We start from the raw sequence: 21,761 nt of genomic DNA on the forward strand, positions 1-21,761 counted from the left end.
AAGGTGAGAGGAACTCTGTCTTATGCTGTCTGCTAAAGAGATTAGAGGCTGGCTTCATTGCAATGACAGAGCTCAGCAAGGGATGGAGACGAGAGCGGCTGCGGAGTGGGTGTCAAGTAGTGCGGTGGTCCTCAGAAAGGCACCATTAACCCACGGCGTGGCATGTGAGGTACCCGAGTGCTTTTTCTGCTTTCGGCACAGGGGAGCGGTGTGTCAGGACCCTCGCTGAGTTAATGATGGCTTTTCAGTCTCAAGCCCTGCCAGGGAGGGGAACGATCAGCTTTTCCACAGGAGGCCTCTGGTTTGAGGAGCCTTGTTCATGGGAGCCCGATTTGAGACGATTTGTCAGCTCTGAGCGCTGTTACCATTGCCCGTGAATAGGTTACCTTCCCCTCCCATCCAATAAAGACCCTGGTGGCACTCAAATCCTTACTACTTTTGCAATAAAACATCCATCCAGCTGCACTTCCAGCAGTCCCGAGCACCTGCTCTTGTGTTCAGAGTTGGGTAGGAGAGGGAGATGTCCACAGCCTGGTTCTTCAGGGACGCTGGGCGTAACCATCTGGGCAGCCTGGGGCAGTAGCTGCTTTGACTCGCGTAGCTGGCCGTGATGGGCGGGCATGTTTCCGAGATGTACCTGAAACTCGTAGCTGCTGCCGGGCCGCGAGGTAGCTCTGTCCCTCTGCAAAAGCCTGCGGCGGCTTCGGTAATATCGTGTCCTCGTGCTGAAGGACGAACCTCGCTCTGCTTGTGTGCACATGTGTTTTTGTGTGCGCGTGCACGCCCTCGCACACAGGCAACATGGGTTTGGCTTGGGATCTTGACTCCTAATCCAAACCTCACATAGCAGGACAGCCCCTGTGGTGCATTATATTACATCATATCCAGGCTACTTGTTCTGTCCGACCCCGTGCACCTTTCTGAAGGGGCAGCACCACGGTTTCGGGAAGGTGGCAGGCCTAGCTGCTGGCGTCCTTGCCAGCGCTGTGTGAGCCGACATGAACTTGCCCCTCTTCCAGCAGCACCATCGGTACCCACTTGCCTGGAGGCCCAGGAGGAAGGGCTGGTGCCTGTGAACACAACTGAGTGCTAAGAAGTTTGGGAGCCCTGACACCGCTTGAAGCCATGGTGGCATCTGTATTTTGTTTGTAATGCCCATGTGGCCAAGGACTTTTATCAGTCGCATCACTCAAGAAAGGGCTAGAAAGGGCATTAGACTTTCTTCCCCACTGCCTGAGTGCAGAGCACCATCTTCATCCCTATCCTCTCCAGCCTGTCTGGGCTTGGTTTGTTGGCCACATAGCCCCAGCCACATCTCCTAGGCTGGGACTTGGGGAAGAGCCAGGGGGATCCCATCCCTTGCGCTGCAGATGAGAAGGACCCTTCTTGCTTCTGGCTTCCAGCTGTTGTGCATCAAAGTAGGGGGCTGGTAGCTGAGCACCTGGGAGACAAGGGCAATGCCAGAAAACAGCAGTCCGGTGGAAATAAGGGCCTCCATGCAACCATCGTGTGGAGGAGAGGGAGGAATCTACAGTGAGGGAGGCAGCGAGGTCTGTCCTGGTGCTGGTGAGGGGTGGGTGGGAGGGGGAGGGATGAGGATGAGTCTGTGAGCTGCTACCAGATAACTGCCTTCTCCCGCCGAGACATCAGGGACCCTTCCCTTTGTGCACTTGTGCAACCATACCCATAAGCATACGCATGTGCCCCTGCTCCTGTAGGCATGTGCATGTGCAGGCACGCACGCGCAAACACTCATATGTGCATAAAACTTGTGCCGGGGCGGTCTCAGCCCAGGTGACTTCATCGGGGCACAACAGCTTGGCGTCGCAATGAAGGGAAAGCGAGGTCACGCAAGCACCCAGCTCAGCCCAGATGCCAACACCAATGCAGGTGCCAGCGGGTTGGAAGCTGTTGGCTTGGCCTCCCCCACCTCTCCCCTCGGCTCCGTCTGGAAAGGTGATCTCTCCTTAAAGTCCCTCTCTTCCTGGTGAGCCGGGAAGCAGATGGGCTGGTGTTTTGGTTGTGTGCGCAAGCCGCCTGCTAAGTTTCCCTGCGTGCACACACGTACGCTCGCCTCCCTTCCCCCATCCAGCTTTGCTCTGCTGCTGCCGGTTCTGCTCCCCGCTGCGTCTCTTATCCATGTAATATCTCATGCGTCCTCCATCTGAGGCCTTTATCCTCACGGCCCTTGATGCAGGGGAGAGGGACTTGCTAATCTAATAGGCCATTGCTGTCTCTTGTGGTTGTCATTTATGACTCGCATCATGTCTCGAGTTTCCTTCCCTCCTGCTCTGTGAGCTTGGGGGATGAGAGGCACGAGGGGCAAAGTGGGAAAGGGTTGAATGGATCTTTATGCCAAACTCTGGGCACCGTGTGCGGGCGTCTTAGCCTCTCGAGGCCTCTGCATAGGCAGGTGAATGGAGCCTGAGCAGAAGAGGCAGCGTCAGCCTCCCCTCGCGGTGCCGGCCCCGCTGTAATCTTGGCCCTGTTTGCTCATGCGAGCATTGCTATAGCAGTGAAAGGCAGCAGCCCCCTCTTGCCGCCCCCCACCTTGTACCTGCTCAAGACGCAGAGGGGGAAGAGCTGTTTATCAAAGAGGAAAATGAAATCCTTCCTTTCCCCAGTGCTGCAGACCCAGGCGGGAGGATGGGGAGAGGAAAGGGGCCAGGGCATGGCTGGGGGTGGGGATATTCCCGGCTATACCTGGTCTGGGTTGGGCAGGGACTGGATGTGGCATGGGGGCATATGTGATGGGAACAGTCCTAGGGGCTGAAGGACCCCAGCATGTCTGACCATCCTGGACACCGTCGTGTTATAGATGAGCATCAGGGCTGCGCTTGTGCTAGTCCTTTTACCTCCTGCAGCCCAGGCCCCCACTTCCAGGGGGAGATGCTGTCTCATCCGCTCCCTGTCCTGCTGCCGTCCTCCTTTACTCCCCCTCGAAGCCCATTCTGCCACAAAGGACCTGGTCTCTGCTACTCATTAGAGAGCCTGCATTGATTAGGATTCCACCTGCCTGCCGCCTGCGGGGCTATGAATAAATCTCTGATCGGCAAAATGACCCCATTATCTTCCTATTGTCCCACTGGGATTTCTGCCGAAGGCACGTGGCTCGGGCTCGTTTTATGAACCGGGGCTGGTCCCTGCGGCTCGTCTTGGTCACAGAAGGCAGGAGTGCACCGTCTGACCCCGAGCCCCTTCCAATGAACAGGGCTTTGTCCCGTGACTTTGAGCTCTTTTTATCCCAACCGTTTCATCTGCCAGAATCCAGCTTGGCATTATCTCTGCCTCCAGCTCTTATTGTGCATGCAGTGCACATTGGCGTGTGCGTGCTTGTGGACACAAGTGTGCACACTGGGCTGCTGAGCCATAAAAGTGCATGACCAGTAATCCACGCACATGCATCGAGACTTCAGTGTGTGCAACATCAAAGCACAGGTGCAATGGCATGGATGCACAGATGTGTGTGCAACATCAAAGCACAGGTGCTATGGCAGGGATGCATAGATGTGTGTGCAACATCAAAGCACAGGTGCAGTGGCTTGGATGCACAGATGTGTGTGCAACATCAAAGCACAGGTGCAATGGCAGGGATGTGTAGATGTGTGTGCAACATCAAAGCACAGGTGCAATGGCAGGGATGCACAGATGTGTGTGCAACATCAAAGCACAGGTGCAATGGCAGGGATGCACAGATGTGTGTGCAACATCAAAGCACAGGTGCAGTGGCTTGGATGCACAGATGTGTGTGCAACATCAAAGCACAGGTGCAATGGCTTGGATGCACAGATGCGTGTGCAATATCAAAGCACAGGTGCTATGGCAGGGATGTGTAGATGTGTGTGCAACATCAAAGCACAGGTGCAATGGCTTGGATGCACAGATGCGTGTGCAACATCAAAGCACAGGTGCAATGGCAGGGATGTGTAGATGTGTGTGCAACATCAAAGCACAGGTGCAATGGCAGGGATGCACAGATGTGTGTGCAACATCAAAGCACAGGTGCAATGGCAGGGATGCACAGATGTGTGTGCAACATCAAAGCACAAGTGCAATGGCAGGGATGCACAGATGTGTGTGCAACATCAAAGCACAAGTGCAATGGCAGGGATGCATAGATGTGTGTGTCTTCTGAGCTAGGTGTTCACAGCCACACACCGCTGCGTGCACACCCCCTCATGGAGCATGATGCGTGTACGTTGACATGCATACCCATGCATACACCGCGCAGACATATGTCAATGCACTTTGTACATCCTTAGGGTTGTACATGTTCTGAAGCAAACACATACTGGTTAAGTCAATGCACGAGTGTGCACTGAAACATGGAAGTGCATGTACATGTGTGAGCTGGCCTAGATGCCCACCCATGCATGCGTGTGCACACGCAAACCTTCGTGACATTTGGAAGGTGTGCACATACTGATGCTGCCACACTAACACAGGCTGATGCCTACGTGCACGTTCTCACGTGCCTGCCAAAGCACACCCCTCCTCCGTGTGTGGGCACAGGCCGATGCACACGTGCGTACAGTACACGTGCTCCTGGCTGCAGATCAGCTGGCACGGCTCGTCCTTGTTTTGCAACACAGCGTGGACCTGGAAGGAAGCAGCATTTCAAAGCGAGCGGCCCCTGCCCTGCTTGCCGGAGTTCACGCAGCACGGCCCACCCTCCCGCTGTGCGTAAACCCGGAGTTGCATTTTGAAGATAAAGTTTTTAATTAAAGTTGTTATTTCTCAGCCTCCTGCTGGGGAGGGGGGGCATCTTGACAGGTGGCATCATGTGTGATAGCTGCTCCGGGGGCCGGGGGAAAGTCCAGAGCTGGAGCCTGCAAACCCTTCTGCTCACATACCAGCAGAAAGCTCCTGATGGCCACTCGGCATATTTACAGCTTGACTAAGCCATCGCTAGTATAAATGTCCAAGAGGGACAACGCCGTTCGTTACAACCTCTGGGCCTCACAGAAATGTCACACTGAATCAGCCTGCTTTCCCTTCTCCAGCAGCGGCCAAGAAGATGTAAGAAATCCCCCAGGGTAGGCAGATGCAGAATAATCTGACCCCGAGGAAAGGTTTTCCTTGGTCCCTGTAGCCCTGACCCAGAGGTTTTGCATCATGCCCATCCCAAGGTTTGTTCTTGATCCTTACGATGCTCTTTCTGGTGGCGCTTCTTTCCACACGTGTGTCCAAGCCTTTGTAAGACCCCGCTGAGCTCTTGCAAGGGTAGAGATGCACCTTCTAGACTAACTGAAGCATCTGATGAAGTGAGTTCTCGCTCACAGCAGCGTATGCCTCTCTGATTCAGTTAGTCTAGAAGGTGCAGTTCTACCCTGACTTCAGACTAACACTTCAGGTTAACCACCTCTCTGCATGACTGGAGCTCGGCTAGGTTTGGAAATGCCCCAACTACCAGGACAAGCTTGCTGGAGACTCTCCCTTGGCTCTTTATGGTTTCCAAAGCCCTGAGCTAAAAGCCACAGCAGATGACAATATATGCTAATGGAAAAAAAGCCCCAAAACTGCACCTTCTGCTCATTAGGAGCGCGACGGGTGCCTCCTGAGTCTGGGGGGGCACCCACAGAAGTCGGCAGCAGGGACGCGGCTGGCGAGCACCCGCAGAAGCCGTCGGTGGCAGGGGATGGCCCTGTCAGGGTGGGCACGTGCCCTCCCGTGCCCCCCCTACCAGTCACCTATGCATGGAAGAATGCCGTATCGATGCAATCAGAGCTATGAGACCATTCAAGAACGTATAATGCCATCTTCGGACCCACCGATAAGACAGTTGTGGACAACAATCATCCTCGACTGCAAGGGATTGCGGAAGATAGCCACTTTTGCAAGTAATCCCCAGCGGGGGCTTTTTAGTTCTCACTATTAAGTGCAGTGAGGTGATGTCAGGCTTTGAGGCAAGATGAAAGATTTTTTTGGGGAGGGGAGTCAAAAAGCAAGGGTCAGACCCCTCCATAGGCCAACTCTGTCATCTGGGATGAGGGGCTTGGGAGAGAACGATGGGGAGACACCAGAAAACCGATGAAGATGAATTCACCTAGAGATTATCCGAGGTGTTATTAGTGCTTGTGTGTCTCTGATGATCCCAAACCCACCTCTGATGAGTGTGTTGCAAGGCCGGGCATATTCAGTGTTGTTAAAGCTCCAGCTCTTGGAGGCATGTGATTGTGACTGGAGGCATGTGATGATACCTCAGCTTGCTTGCTTTTTTTTTCCAAGTGAATTTACAATCATTGTGGTTGCAGGGGAAAAAAAAGCTGGAAAAACAGCAAAGGCCCATGTCCGTTGCCTTTCTCAGTCTCATAGTTTTGAAGCCTATATCCTCTGGTTTCATGGTTTTTGAAAGCTCCCAGCTACCAGTGACGGTGGTATCAGGGTATCACAGGGATGCCGAATGCATTTGAAGTTCAGTCTCTGTTGTCTCTGCTTTGACATCTTCCTCGCTGCTCTGGAGCTGGTTTCATGTGTGAGCCGAGCTGAACTGAAAGGACCACTCGCGTGGTGCACGGGGCTGCTTGCTGAAACTCGGAGGCAGGGTGCCGTGCTTGTTCTTAGGACGCCAGCTCGACAGCCGGTTGGAGAGCTTTTAGCTGCACAGACTCTTACAAGCATCAGAGCAGATGACAAATGCTCCATTAAAAAGCCTAATTAGCAAAAGCCTGGAAGGTAGAAGGACATCTCAGGCCAATCCCAGCAGAGCACCTGCTGCAGGCAACAGGTACACGCGCGCAAATCCTGGTGTAGCATTGATCCCGACGGAGAGAGCAGGAAGGCAGAGAAGAGGGAGGGGGTCTGTGCCTGAACCGAAATCAAAGCTTAGGAAGGATAATAGCGACGTCACTGTGGCAGCGTCTCACTGAGAAAAGGCCAGGACATCATGTTCAGCAATTGCTATGGGGATCTGTGTCAACTACATCAAAAAAAAGTGAGCAGGTTTTTGGAAGGGTCCATCTGGATTTATGCTTTATTTGTTATTTGCCTGGCTTTTTTTCCCCCGCTTAGCATTTTTGGGCTGGCTCCTTTGAGAGCCGTGCATCTGTTTCTGCTGTCTCTCTTGTGTCCGCACTCTCTCTGTCTTTCTTTTCCTCTCTCCCTTTTGCTCTGCTTTCCGTTTGAACCGGGCATCTGTTTGTCTCGTCCCCCAGTTTGAAGCGCAGGCTCAGCTTTGTCTGTCTCTGTGTTGTCGCCAGCGCTCCCTTTTGAAGGCTGCCCGGGTTTCAAGTTGCATCAAGTCCCCCCTCTTCAGCTCCTTGTAACGGCAGTGGGAGTCATTTGCACGGAGCGTCAGCGCCTTTGTACCGGACAGGTCCTCATCTGCCGTGCTGACAGCGAGGCACTTGACGCGCTTTATTTCGTTGTCTCGTGCTGCACGGCTCTCTGGCTAAGTTGATCCCCTGCGAACTCCTCACAAGCTCTTTAATCCAGCAGGGCTTGTTGGGGAAGGATGCTGGCTCTGGTGAGCTCTGATGGACAAGGTTTTTTACAGGCCATTTGCTCCTATTCCTGCAACCCGGGATCGATCTCTCGGTGGGGAGGGTCAGAGAAGAGAAGGGAGATCCAGTGTTCCCGCTTGGGCCGGCAGCATGTGCTTAGAAACAAGGTCCTGGTGATCTTGGGCGTGTGTTAGAAAGCAGCAAATATCCTGATGAAGGGTCTTGGTGACCTACAGGGTCCGAGCATCGTATTGGTCTTGTGATATCTGGGTTGTGCATGCATAATGGCTGCGGTGCCCACATAAGGTTTCAAGAAGACTATTATTATACCATACCTAAGCCCTCACTAGCACAGATATAACATGGGGACCTAACATGGTCACTTAGCACAGATATAACATAGAGACCTAACGTAGTCCCTAGCACAGATGTAACATGGGGACCTAATGTGGTCACTTAGCACAGATATAACATAGAGACCTAACGTAGTCCCTAGCACAGATATAACATGGGGACCTAACGTGGTCACTTAGCAAAGATATAACATGGGGACCTAACATGGTCACTAGCACAGATATAATATAGGGACCTAATGTAGTCCCTAGCACAGATATAACATGGGGACCTAACGTGGTCACTTAGCACAGATATAACATAGAGACCTAACGTAGTCCCTAGCACAGATATAACATGGGGACCTAACGTGGTCACTAGCACAGATATAATATAGGGACCTAATGTAGTCCCTAGCACAGATATAACATGGGGACCTAACATGGTCACTAGCACAGATATAACATGGGGACCTAACATGGTCACTAGCACAGATATAATATAGGGACCTAATGTAGTCCCTAGCACAGATATAACATGGGGACCTAACGTGGTCACTTAGCACAGATATAACATGGGGACCTAACGTGGTCACTAGCACAGATATAACATGGGGACCTAACGTAGTCCCTAGCACAGATGTAACATGGGGACCTAACATGGTCACTTAGCACAGATATAACATAGAGACCTAACGTAGTCCCTAGCACAGATATAACATGGGGACCTAATGTGGTCACTTAGCACAGATATAACATAGAGACCTAACGTAGTCCCTAGCACAGATATAACATGGGGACCTAACGTGGTCACTAGCACAGATATAATATAGGGACCTAATGTAGTCCCTAGCACAGATATAACATGGGGACCTAACATGGTCACTAGCACAGATATAATATAGGGACCTAATGTAGTCCCTAGCACAGATATAACATGGGGACCTAACGTGTTCACTTAGCACAGATATAACATGGGGACCTAACGTGGTCACTAGCACAGATATAACATGGGGACCTAACATGGTCCCTAGCACAGATATAACATGGGGACCTAACGTAGTCCCTAGCACAGATGTAACATGGGGACCTAACATGGTCACTTAGCACAGATATAACATAGAGACCTAACGTAGTCCCTAGCACAGATGTAACATGGGGACCTGACATGGTCACTAGCACAGATATAACATGGGGACCGAATTTGATCACTTAGCAAAGATATAACATGGGGACCTAATGTGGTCACTAGCACAGATATAACATGGGGACCTGACATGGTCACTAGCACAGGTATAACATGGGGCCTTGCTCCTAAAAGAGAGTCCTTTATAGGTTAGTAGTGGTGGGGCTACGTACCTGAGCTGGCCTGGCTGAGAAGCTACCTAAGGATGGTAGCAAGCAACAGGCTCTCCCCGTCAGCACATGGACGGGTCCAGCATGAAGCAGCCTTACTTAACCTTTTCCATGACAGTTGCTGGTGTGGGCTTCATCCAGGAGTCCAAGGAAAAAGCCTGGACACGAGACTACACAACAACATTTAGATCTAAGGAGACTTGACTTGGAGCAGCAATTATAGATACCTTTGTCAGGCTTAGAACAGAGGAGCCTGGATTTAAGACCTGGCATAACACCTCAAAGGTTTTCTTTTGGGGGGGACGGGGATTGTTGTTCAGGCTTAGTGACCTAGAAGCAAATCTAGAATGACTGAGCAAAGGAAATTGAGAAGAGAGACCATTTTTGCATTAGAAAGGGCTAGACTAAAAGGTGGCGGAGGCAGCTGGGAGACGGGGGTCTCAATTAAAATCCAACATGCATGGGTTTGGGTGGAGGCAGGGTGAGCGGTACAGAATTGAATCTGGAGCAAAGGAGGTCGATTTAGGGAGAGGCCAGGGTGGGTGGGTGTCTTCTCTCTCGAGTCTGTCCTACATCTACCTCCTGTCTATCCCAGGACCCCTGAATCTCCTGCGCTAGCTCCACGAGGCATTAGCCATAGAAAACCACCTCCAAAAACAGAGCTGCTGGCTGCCGGCAGCTCCTGGCCCAGCCTCGATTGCCAGCTCCAGGGGCCGAGATTGCTGCCCACGCGGCGTCCTAAGGGAGCCTCCCCTGCTCCGTGCTCCAGCCGCCCAGGAGACGGCCACGGGCCCTTCCCCTCCCTCCCTCTCCCTCTCTCTCTCTCTCCCCATGCCATGTATATATTTTTCTAATCACTCCGGCGGCTGATCGTTATCTGGCTTTGCGCGAGAGCGAAAGAGACTCTGTGTCAAACCTTGAAAAATGACTTTTCCAGCCGCCTCTCTCCCTCCTGAAAAGAGGCGCCGCACTTCAAGCATACCAATCGCTCCGCTCCTCCGGGCTGGGCGGCGTGTGCAAGGATTGCAAAGAGCCTCGCCAAGGTCACCGCCAGGCAGGCCTGTGCCAGCGAGGAGCCAGGAGGGCAGGGCAGCTGATGGCCTCCTCCCTTCCCCAGCTCGGTGCATCCCTGCTTCAGTGCGTAGGCACCGGAGCCGGGACGGAGGAACCGCAGGTGGAGAGCTCCGATTCAGCGAGAGCAACCTGGGGTCCGCGCGAGATGGCTGTGATCGATCCAAAAGATGCGAACCCCCACACTTGCCATTCAAAAGGGTCCGTGCCGCTCTTCAAAACTTCCAGAGGGGTCCACACATAAAAAAAGGTGGAAACCCACTGAGCTAGGGGGAAGACTGGGCAGGTTGAGACTGGGCACGTTGCCCCAATGGGTGACTTGTACCCTGCATGCAGCTGGATTTGGACACCTCCCTGGTGCAGACAGACAAGACTGTCCAGAGACCGTGCTTTCCGTCGCTGTCGTTTTCCAATGCTCAGCACCCGCACCAGGCTTGGATCCTCCAAAGAGTTCATCTCCCCCGCCAGCGCCTTTAAAACCACACTCGGTTTTCCCAGTTAGCTCCACTGTGGGTGGCAGCCCATCAAATGCTGCCGATATAAATGCACCCCCTTCCTCTGCTCTTTGGGCCTTGCCTGAATCAGCATGGACATGGGGTAATAGTGTGTTCGGCCCATTTGAGTCCAATTCTTGTCTTGCCCCTGCATGACCTTGGCCAACTCACTTGATGGCTCTGGGCCTGCAGCTGTATAATGTAGACAGGAGCACTTCTGTCCTCATGGAGCGTGTTTTTGGCTAAACGCATCAAAGGCTGAAGAGGTCTCGCATCCAACAGCAGCACAAGCCTTGTAGCTAGGACGGAGAGATTCTGCGCACTGCATTGCCTCTGGGGGAATTGCTCTGGTTTTTCAGGGCTGTGCATGACAGGACGGGGTCAAGACCAGACTGTATTCCCCGGACTCGCTGGGTAACACCGGGAAAGCTGGTAGACGCCTTATGCCACACTTCGCCCACCTCGGAAAGACGGTAGGAGTCTGTTTGGCACCTCCTTTTTGGCAAATGGCTTATTAATTGTGTGTAAAGCTCTTTGGGTGCGAGGCACTGTGCAAATTCAACGATTTAATAATACGCGCGCACAACCCCTAGCTCAGTGGATTCCCGGGCCAGGCACTACCCAAATACACTCATCACAACGGGAACAATGCTGACAAATACATAGCAGAGCTTGCAGTCTTCCTGATGCCCCTGGCATCCAAATGACCTCCCCTTGAATGGGTGACGTGTCTCTCGGTCATATTACAGAGGGAAATGCAATCATTACCTTTTGCCACCTGGCAGCTCTGATTCTACCGCCTCCTTTATTGCTTAATCACTCCCGGTGATCTGTAACAGAAAGGCGTAATCTTGTCCGGCTGGCTCCCAACATGTGCGAACAAACAGGCCAAGTTTTATCACGCGTCTCAGCCCTGCTTTGGCCCTCTGTCCCCCACGGTGTTGTCAGATAAGGCTCTAATACTTCAGCTCTTTCATTCTGGCACCACACCAGCGCTCGGGGAGGAAGCCCTGCGTGCCAGGCCGATCCGTCGAGCAGCGCGAGATAAAACGGTGATACCTGGTGTTTGTAAGCCGTACCCACGGCCGTCTGCCCTGCCTTTTCCAATCAGGGGTGCACTGCTTTTATCGATGATAAAAAAATGGGGGGAATGGCAAAATCAGAACTGGAAACCAGGCAGCCTGGGGGCACGTCCGGTCCAGCGGGCACGACATGGGCTTGGTGTTAAGAGACCTTTGTTTCTAGTCCTGACTCTGCCACGAAGCTCGTCTTGAGCTGAAAGCAAGTCACCCCCCATCTCTTTTCCGCTCGTGATCTTTGTCTTGCCTTCCTCTCGTTGTGTTTGCCCAGCACTTGCCACTATGGGACCCTGTTGTCAACTGGGAATGGTAGGCATTGGCATTGGCATTGCCCAAGAAACGAATCGTTTCATTTTTCTCTCTGCGTCGGGGATTTCAGCAAACCCCCAACCACGGGGCTAGCCGTAGTGGTGGGACTGACCGCCGGTAGCTGAGGCTTTATGCTAGGCTTGCAGTGGTGTCAGGGCCTAGACTTGATGTCCCAACCGTGGGCAAGCTCTGTGCCTCAGTTTCCCCTTCTGTAAGATGCAGACAATGCGACTGATCTCTTCCGGATCGGCGGATGAAAAGCGGTCTCCCCACGCTGTGTGTAGGAGGAGGAATCCCCCAGCTTCAGGACTCCCGGTATTTCAAGTAGGGCGCCTGGGAGCTGTGGCATCCCCAGTTAGAGACCCCTTTGAGCGCTGGGCCTTGGCAGCTTTCCCAAGGTCGCACATCGAGTCAGAGTCTGAGCCAGGCCTGAAGGGGAGGACTTCCAAGTTTGACAGTCCTAGGCTCAGTCCCCAGACCACGCTGCTTTTTCTTTCGCAGCAGGCACATGTCTGCAGCCCGTTTCTGCAGGGCACGGTATAGATTTATTAACTAAATCTGTAGCAGCGTGTTTTACAAATCATAGATTCATAGAGAACAGAGCTGGAAGGGACCTCGGGAGATCATCTAGTCCATCTAGCTCCCCTAAAGCAGGAGCGGCCCTGCCTAATCCACTCCCAGCAGATGGTTTTGTCTCACCTGCTTTGAAAAACTCCCCGTGATGGATCCCACGGTCTCCCTTGGGACCGTTTCCGTGCTGCCTTTCAGTCTCTTGCTAGTAGCAAACTCCCTTCCCGGTAGAGCAGCCGAACTCGCCTCCCCTTCTCCTTTTCACGTTGTCCTTTCCACTGCAGCTCGGGCGTCTGTACCACCCTCCACGCCTCTCTGCTCCTCATCTTGACAACTCCATTTGGAAACCTGTTTGCATTTCTCGAAGCAAACAACATCCCTTGCTTTCTCCGCGGCACATTTTCAGGATGAGACGGCAGATTCAGGGAACCATTTAAAGTAAATAAGCCCTCCTCTGTGCATTTATAAAGTGATCTGAGCTGCAAGCCAGCCGTCTCCACGGGTGAATCGGTGGTGACGTACCATGAGTTTGTCAGGGAGGGGACCGGAGCCAGGGCTGCCAGTCTGGTCCATCCCCAGCTGACAGCTGTTTGGTCGTGGCCGGAAAGTGGAGGGGAGCTAACACACCCTGGGGTGCGTATTGGCAAGAGAGGGGACGGAAAGGACCAAGGGGAGAAGGTTAAGGGAGTTGCAAAGAGATGAAGCAGGCAGTAGGTCTCTGGCAGAGCTGGGGTTGAGCCCTCCTCGTCCTCAGGGCCCTGCCTCATCTCCCAGCTGTTGCACAACTCGAGAGGTTTGACTGAAATACAGATTCCCTTTCCTCCCTCACTCCTGTCAGCACAGCTGCCCCCTGGGGCTTTACCCAACCTGGTCTTGTGTAGGGCAGGAGGATGAAAGGGTATCCCGGCCGGTCCCCGCCACGAGCAACTCGGAGTCCCCCGGAGGGGTTCGGAGACCGTTCTGCCAGCAGGTGAAGGATGGCTTTCAAACGGTTCCTCCTCAGCCTGGCATGGTAATTGCTTTGTTGTAATAATATTTATTACAATCGTAATTACGGATCTACCCTAGCATGGAGGGAATGTCATAACCGCCCTGATACCAGGATTTATCTTCATGAGCTCGTGGTGACCTCATCGCTCCGGGGCGGCACGGTACAGCGCTCCCGGTATCGAGTGCCGATAAATCCCCCGTAGCTCAGACTTCTTGATTTGCACAGGACGTGGCCCGCGATGCTAGCCTAGGGACTTGCACGCTGCCCCTTGGAGCTCGCTGCCTTCGCCGCCCCCTGCTTCTTTCACCGTCGACCTGTCCGTGGCCGCTGAGCAAACATCTCCAAAATTGCTCCGGAGTATTTGCTCAAATAAAAACGCCAGGGCTGTTTGGTTGGCTTGGCCGGGCAGAGATTTTGCAAAGCAGCGAGACCCTCCTCGGTCATCAAAGAGCCATCCTTGGCTTCGTCTGCAGCCGGATTTGAACCCGGAGCTGAAAGCGTGCGCTCTCGTAAGGGCCGGACCGCTGTCGGTAGCTGAAACTTTAGGGGCACGTCAGTGTCTTTAAAAACGTGGCCCTGAACCACCACTCAGTATTGAGCCAAGCCTCGGAGAGAATAAGTGACTTGCCTAAGGTGTCACTTGTGGAAGTCCAGGCATAGACAGCAATGAGAGTCAGAGACAAAGCTTGGGACAGATCCTGCACCTCGTGACCCAAATCTCCCGTCCCCGATAGTGGTTCCCAAATAAGAAAAGGACAGGGTGAAATGGGACGGAGGGACCTGGGGAGCGGCGCTGCTCACTAATTTGCCGTGTGAGTACAGCGTGCCAGGAGCTCCCGATGCCCCCGCAGAGATTTATTCCTCTTTCCTCCCTGCGTGCCTCCGCTGTATTCTTAAATATTGCCGGCTATTTTGCTGAACGGATCTTAATAGGAGCGGCATAAATGTTGTCAGAGATACAGGAGGGAGAGTGATGGTGGCCACGTGTCCGAGGGGAAAGGGTGGCATAAGCTCGTACCATCAGAGCCAGAGCTGCTGTGGTCGCTGCGATGCGAGAACATCTCTTCATTATTCCCCCTCCCCTCGGCCTGAGTCCTCGCTTCGGTAGCCCCCCAGTAGTTTCCAGTAGCCGTGGCCCTCCCCGTGCCACTCTTCATGTTCCTGAAGAAGGGCGACCCACCACGGTGGCAAAGCCCAGGTGTGCGCGTGGAGCCGATGCAGCGTGCTGCCTGGGAACATGGCACGGCGGGAGCCTCAAGAGCCCTCGCTATCTTTTCCCCGTCCTCTAGCAGATCGCTTGTTTGATCTGGAAGGTTTTGCTGTCAGGGCCAATTACCAGCGGCTGCTTAACGCAGGCCTGTTTTCCTCCTCCGCCCCCTCCCTCTCTGCTCTTTTTTTCTTGCCTCGGCTGGGCTGATGTGAAGGTAACAAGTGCAACGTGGCTGTGGCGCTTCGAGGAAGAAGGCTCCTTGCCTTTCAACTGCGAGTGCCGACTAAATTCAAAGGCGGGCTTTCATCTCTTTCATCGAGCCCCGCGCTGACCCCTCCAGCACCTCCGTGAAGGATTTGCCGGCTGGCTTGGGTCCCCGCCGCCGTTCCCCTTGCTCGGTTTTGTTCCTACCGCGGCGCGTTTCAATCGAGTTGCCGTCGGCGTGGTTTTGTAACTGAGAAATGTGCAACCAGGGGAACTCCCTGCTGCAGGAGGCTCCCAGCTCCGCCGCAGCCATGAAAGGCAAATGCAAGGGGCTTTCGGGACGCAGGCTGGCAGGTGGGATCAGGAGGAATTTACCTCTGTCTTGCGTTTGGCTGTCTTGGGTTTGCATCCCCTCCTTTGCAGCAGAAAGAGCTGGTCACTGCTAGAGGCAAGCTGTCTGGCTAAACCAGGTGTTTTGCAATTCCTAATGAGGCTGGCAATGAGGTGAGCTGGGTTTAGAAGTGTTAGGGAACTCAAGAGGCTCAGAGTAGCTGGAGGTGAGTAGTTTGTATATCCTCCACCTCTGCCCCCCAAGGGACCCAGAGCTACTGAGATGCCATCCGTCAACCAGGAGCAGGGACACGAATGCCCAGTGATGGACAGAGCCCGGGCAGGTGCAATTTCCCCTCTGAGCAAATCTGGTGGTGGGTGAATACTGTCGCGATAGGGAGTGAACGGTCTCTCCCTGCCCACTTGGTGCCTCAGGGTCATTCCTCTGAGGATGCTTTCCTCGCCTGGCTTTGCCCCTTGCCCAAGAATAGCAAAGAGCGGGGAGGAAATAGCAAGGGGAAAGCAGCCGTGCGAACGCAGAGCGGGGAGGACTCGCGATGAGGTGGGGCAGGACGCAGGAACCAGTGTCGGCAGAAACCTCCCTTCTAAGACTGAGACCACCAGCTTCATGTCATGGCCTGAAAGCAATGCAAACTGGACTGGTCCCGGCCACTTGGCGTCCGTGCTGGCCTAAACCAGGAGGGGAAGGAGATGTGGTGCTGCCAGCTGCACGTCCACGGGCACGCAGCTATCAGGGCAGGTGCTGTTCAAGCCCAGGTAATGTCCAGGGGGAGAGGTCCGCCCGGACAACTCCTCTGCACCAGCTTCCCTGGTCTCCTTGAAGCACGTGGCCCCCTCCCGTGGCTGCTGCAACACGAAAGCCTGGGCGCCTTTATGAAGCACCTGTTCAGCAAACCCGACTCGGGCTGTGTAACTAATAGGGAGCCACGTGACACCTTTCCAAGCAATCACACTTGGCATCACCATCTGGGGGGGATAATTAATCCTGAGATTCACCTTGAGAGGAGACAGGAGATGTAATTCAGCCTAGTCCTTCCACCACGGTGCCCATTGCACCATGTCTGCCGGCCTTAAAGAGACAGCACCTCCTTAGAAGCTTTGGGGGATAGTTCCATGGGAGGGGAGAGGGGCTTTAATGGTCCTCATTGTTGGGGCCTTTAAAAATGGGGGTTTGGGAAGTCCTCAAGACTGACCATGTGGCTCTTTGGAGGGGAGCTCCCTTTGATGTCAGTGGGAGCAGAGCTTGGCCGGCACCGAATGCTGCCGGGGCAGAGACTCTCCTGCAACGCAGCAGCATGGGCAGCTCTCTGCCCAGCGCGGTGCTGACACCCACTTTGGCGGCGAGGACTCAAGGCACCTGCCAGACCTGCCAGGGACTCCAGTGACCCAGCTGTACGGTGACCAAAGCCCTCCTGGCCACGGTGTCTAGTGCAGCTGTGGCCTCATCCACCATCTCAGGGCAGCTGCTTGGTGCCCCTGCAGCCTGGGAGCATTTCAGGTGCCAGGCTGGTCCATGCTGGGATTTGCCTAGAGTTAGCCGCACATCAGTGTATTACGGAGGGCCTAAGACTCAGCATGGAAGAGCTTGCGTGTTATGGGGATGGGAAGGGGAGTTGACATGGCAGGGCTTCTGCAGGGATGCAACGGGTATATAAGCTCCCTTTCTTCTTCACGAAAACCTCCATGTCGTGGGCATCCCACGCCCAGACACTGTGGAGTCTCCTTATCACCAGCAAGTCTCAAAGGCAGAGTGAAGGATAGATGAATGAAGCTCTGGTCCCTCGGTGAGACGCGTTTCTCACCCCGTGCTTCTTGGCTGCCTGGAGCACAGGCTCCCTGCTGGAAAGGCTGGAGGCAGTGGCTTTCCCTGTACCCTTTTTCTTCTGGTGCTGGGGGATATCTGGAGCAGACCCGCTGATATCAGTGCTGTTGGGGTGGGGATCAAAAGTAATACACAGCAGGCCTGATTCTCAGCGAGACGACCGCTGCCCTTGCTGACGTACCCAGGGCGGAGGCAAGGACCTTGTATTTTAACAGTATAACTCAATCTGAGCATCCGGGCTGTTCAGCTAACAGACGGTGAGCCGGACACCGATGAGAACGTGCACGCTCAACGCTGGGTTGCGCTGCAGCCTGCCTGGCCTTTGGCAGCTGCCAGCTCTTGCAATTGTTACGGTGGATCTTGTGGTCCTTGGCATTTGCCTTGAAGCCACGTGCTTGTATATGAACTGCCCCGTTGGCAGGGAAAAGGCCTAGACCCCAGGTGCCAAACGCAACCATAACCCTGCATGTATGCTGTTTTCAAAAATCATCATTTTAAAACCAGTCTCCTGATTTCAGGAGTCCTGAGCCCTGTCTGGGCGGGGCTGGGATGTGTACGGCTCCGTTTGGGAAGTCTGGGGCTGCAATACTGAATGCATGGATGAAGGGTGGACTTTGGATCTGGTGGAAACAACACGCTTGAGGGCAGAGGAGGTGGGATCAGGCCTCAGGGAGGCCAGCTGGAGCATATAGTTGTTTTATGTGTACGTCAAAGGGGGAGGGAAAGCAGCTAGGAGAGCACCGTGGTATGCATTGGGAAACCCCAGTGCTGCTTCCACCCGGGAGGGAAGGGGTTTCTAGCTTGCCCCCAGTCCTTCCCATTGACTTATGTCCTCTTCCTTTCCTCTGTCTCTCCCAGGTTACCTGACCGTCAGCATCGAGCCGCTCCCGCCCGTGGTGGTGGGCGATGCCGTGACTTTGAAATGTAACTTCAAGACGGACGGCAGGATGCGGGAAATCGTCTGGTACCGGGTAAGTGGCTCTTGGCTACCTCCTCTACCGCACCCTCCGGGGAGAGGGACAGGAGCAGACAGGCTGCTCTTCCCAGGCCTGCTGTAAGGTCGGAGCCATGCAGCGGAGGGATGTCAGAGGAAACGGCAGACAGATTTCTCAGTGATGGAAATATCGATTCTGCAGCCGGAGCTGCTGCGTCCGATCCACTGCCCTTGCAGTGACAGAGCGCCCTGCGGGAAGGAAAGAAATGATGAGTGGAAGGGAAGGCATTTTTGAGACGGTCCCTCGGGATGCTCTGACACCCACTCCAGTACTTTTGTGAGGCTCTCTTGGTGGATTCGGACACTTGGCAGCTTGGATTTGGGGCTGGGGAATGGGGCAAAGAGAGGGAGGGAATTGGGAGCCCCGGTCCAGGGAGACGGCTGCCATGCAAACCACGGATCTGCTCTGTCTGTTTGCAGGGCGCAGGGGGTTTGCATCCGGGGGTTTGTAGTTCAATGTAGCTGCCACACTGGGATCTGGCGTGGGCCCTTCCCAGCCATTGGATCTGGGAGTTCCCAGCTAGTTCTGCTCCATCCTAAGTCTGTCGTGACAGTCGCAAACCAGCCGCTTTCTCAGTTCCCTGGGGTGGAAAAATGCCCTGCCTGCTAGTGAGTCAGGAGGCCTGGCTTCAAAGCCACCTTTAGGCCAAGTGCTGGGCCGCTGGCAGCTCACAAGGACAAACCTGGGGCAAGGGAGAGGGGTCTGCACTTTGACTCCTGGGTCCAAGACACAGGCATGGGCGAACCAGGTGGCCGCCCAGACAGAAAGGGGACCTGAAAATGATAATTTTTGCATTATTATCATCATTATCTCTGGCAACGGGGCTGCCTGGATCACTTAGGTGGGCCAAAGTACAGCATGGAGAGAGCCTGCTGTGAGCCCGGGGGTGGAGAGAGCTACCCCGCCGCATCAGCAGGTCCTGGTGCGCCTGTGGGGACAGGGCCAGCGGGGTTGCGGTCCTGTGCATCCTGGGACTGAAACTGAGCTGGTGGCTGTAGCTCCCTGGCGGGCAAGCACCCCGCCGGAGCTGTTCCCTCCTGTTCTTGACGGCTCCGTCCATCTCACTGCGCGGGCGTTTGAAAGGAAATCAAACTCGCCGTCTAGCCGTCCTTCCCTGGGAGCAGATGGAAAACACTTCACGGGGGCGGGTGGGCAGTCGCGATGTGTGCTCGGGGAACCGGGCGTCGGAGCCCAGGCTGTACGGTGAAGCGTCATCAAGCAGCGTTCGTCTAATTAGCCAGCAAATCTGGCACTCGTCAAAGGGAGAGGGTCGTAGTGCTGGGTCAAATGGAGCAGCTCCGGCTTCTTTCACGCCGGCTGTGCCGATGCCCCGCAGTCCTGGCACGCAGCCTGTGCTGCTATTCCAGTCCTGCGTCTCTCACCCAGAGCCACTGGTGACCCCCAGGCCTGGCTTGCTGCCACCCTGCTGCTCCAGCCCGTGCTGAGCCCCTGCACACTTCATCGCAGCACCCCTGGTCATAGGGGCTTCTCAGTGCAGCCCCGTCGTGGCCTGTGGCCCTCCCCACTATGAGGAAGACTATTGCATCTGCAGGCTGTCTTACAGTGGCGTGTGGCCATGGGCCGGTGGGCTGGTATGCTGGAGCAGAGGTCTGTCCTGATGCTGCCTGTCCGACCTGGTATGTGGGGGGATACGGCTGGCGTACTAACCCATGGTGTCACTTAGCAAACCCACCATGCAGGGAATGCACTGGGTTAGCTTCATCCCTGGGGTGCTTCAGTGGGGCTCCATCAAGCTTGATTTTGGCCCACAGACTTTTCACCCCCAAAAGATTAACCCTAACATGAGTCCCTCCCAGCCCCGGCTGCTGTCTCCAAAGCACACAGGGTGGCTGCCTTTGGCTTCGGGAGAAATCAGTCCAAAAAGTGCAGAGGATGTAAGGTTAAGCTCTGCATTCAAGGCTGGGAGGGTGAAGCAAATTTGCACTGGAGACAGTGGATTGCATTTGCTGTTTTACAACCAGGGGGACCCGTTTTCTTTTTTCCATTCGAGGCTTGTTTGCAGATTTTCCTCACCCCCGCGGAGTGCAGCCAGCGTGCACGAGAGACGGGGAGAAATCCACCGTGGGGGGATGGAGGGATGCGCATGTGTTCATGATCCATGAGTGCGTGACACTGCTCTGCGTGAGTGTGTAGGTCTGTGCATAAGACATGGGACCATGCACAAGTGTGTGTGAGCCCTGCATGCACACACACACAAGTGCAAGGTCTGTGAGTGTGAGAGAAGCACGCATGGTCATGTGATCCGTGTAGGTATATGCGGGCATGTTTGCCCCTCTCTTTGTCATGTCCGTGCCGGTGTGAGAACAGCGTGTGTGGATGCGTGGGACCCCCGAGCGTGCGGGTGTGATCCGTATGATCACGTCCGTGTGTGATGTATGTGATTCTTTATGCTTGCACACCTGGTGTGAGCTACGCGTGTGCCTGTGGATGTCAAAGAGCAAGATCAGTGTCTCAGAAAGAAGCCCCTCTCTTATTAACAAATTGTCTGTGATCTCATTTAGCTCCAACTGACCTGGCCAGCAGAGAAAGCCAAAGGTCTGCGTATATCACAGAAACCTATTAAAGCTTTGTGGAGGATCATGGGAATTTAGCTTTGCCTAATCACGGCACTGTCTTTGTGTCTCTCAAATTGTCCTGAAGGCTTTGGTGGCTGCTGCCCTGGGGTCACCACAGGCAGCGCGCGTCTGGAAGGCAGAGATCTCGATACCGTGATGCATCCTTTGGTCCATAGCATCCCCCATTGCAGCTCTCAGGTCCCAGGTGTGTGTGCACGCCTCATTAAAGCCACCAATGTGGATTTACCTGGTTGGTTTTTTTTGTTCTGTTGGCTCGAAAGCTAATACATACTTCATACAGCAAAAGCAGACATATAGGAAATGATGGGAGGGTGGAGGGGGTGCTGTCCAGGGGAAATGGGTCCAGAGACTTGGGAAATACAGTGGGAAAGAGTTACTCACCAGCCAGCAGCTGGAGGGGAGAACTAGGGCTGGAGACCAGGCACGGCTCCAGTGAAAGAAGCCAAGAGCAGGTGGCAATCCTCATTTTTCCCCCCTCCGGCACATGCTAGGGACTTGGAGACTTGGGTTCGACAGCCCTGCCACGCTCCCCGTAATAGAGAGAAGTCTCCTGCTCTGCAGTTTTCAGCCACCTCTGGCGCTGACACCGCTCTGCCAGGAGCACCGCGTCCTCCATCGAGACATGCATCAAGGACCTACCCCAGTTTTACCTGATTACTGCAGAGATGCATTTAGAGACATGTCCAAGATCAGGGGTCTGTTGTGCAAGATGCTGTACTTCTTCTGTGTCTTAAGGCCCGAAAGCTGATACAAAGGGTCTCAACCAGTAATGGACCCTTAACACAACTGAGGCTCATCTAAAAGACCTAGATGGATGCATTTACCCCCATGTTGAGACCCCTGATGCAAGATCTCCTTTGCTGAAGATGTGCATAGCCACAGCGACTTTCCTCCTTGCAGCCCCCGACGGCAAAGTCCCATGCGTTGTACGAGACTGT

At 54.3% G+C, this 21,761-nt stretch overlaps 1 protein-coding gene across 2 annotated transcripts in view; it reads left to right on the top strand.

Annotated features, from left to right (window-relative positions):
* IGSF21 (immunoglobin superfamily member 21) overlaps positions 1 to 21,761 on the top strand; it is a 205,513-nt gene that overhangs the window by 54,583 nt on the left and 129,169 nt on the right. For both annotated transcript variants that reach the window (XM_059716216.1, XM_014601646.3), the window contains exon 2: positions 18,090 to 18,202. In XM_059716216.1, coding sequence (XP_059572199.1) covers positions 18,090 to 18,202 — 113 coding nt within the window. The remainder of the gene's footprint in view (positions 1 to 18,089; positions 18,203 to 21,761) is intronic.

This window comes from Alligator mississippiensis, chromosome 13, assembly GCF_030867095.1.
Source record: "Alligator mississippiensis isolate rAllMis1 chromosome 13, rAllMis1, whole genome shotgun sequence".
Classification (NCBI taxonomy): domain Eukaryota; kingdom Metazoa; phylum Chordata; order Crocodylia; family Alligatoridae; genus Alligator; species Alligator mississippiensis.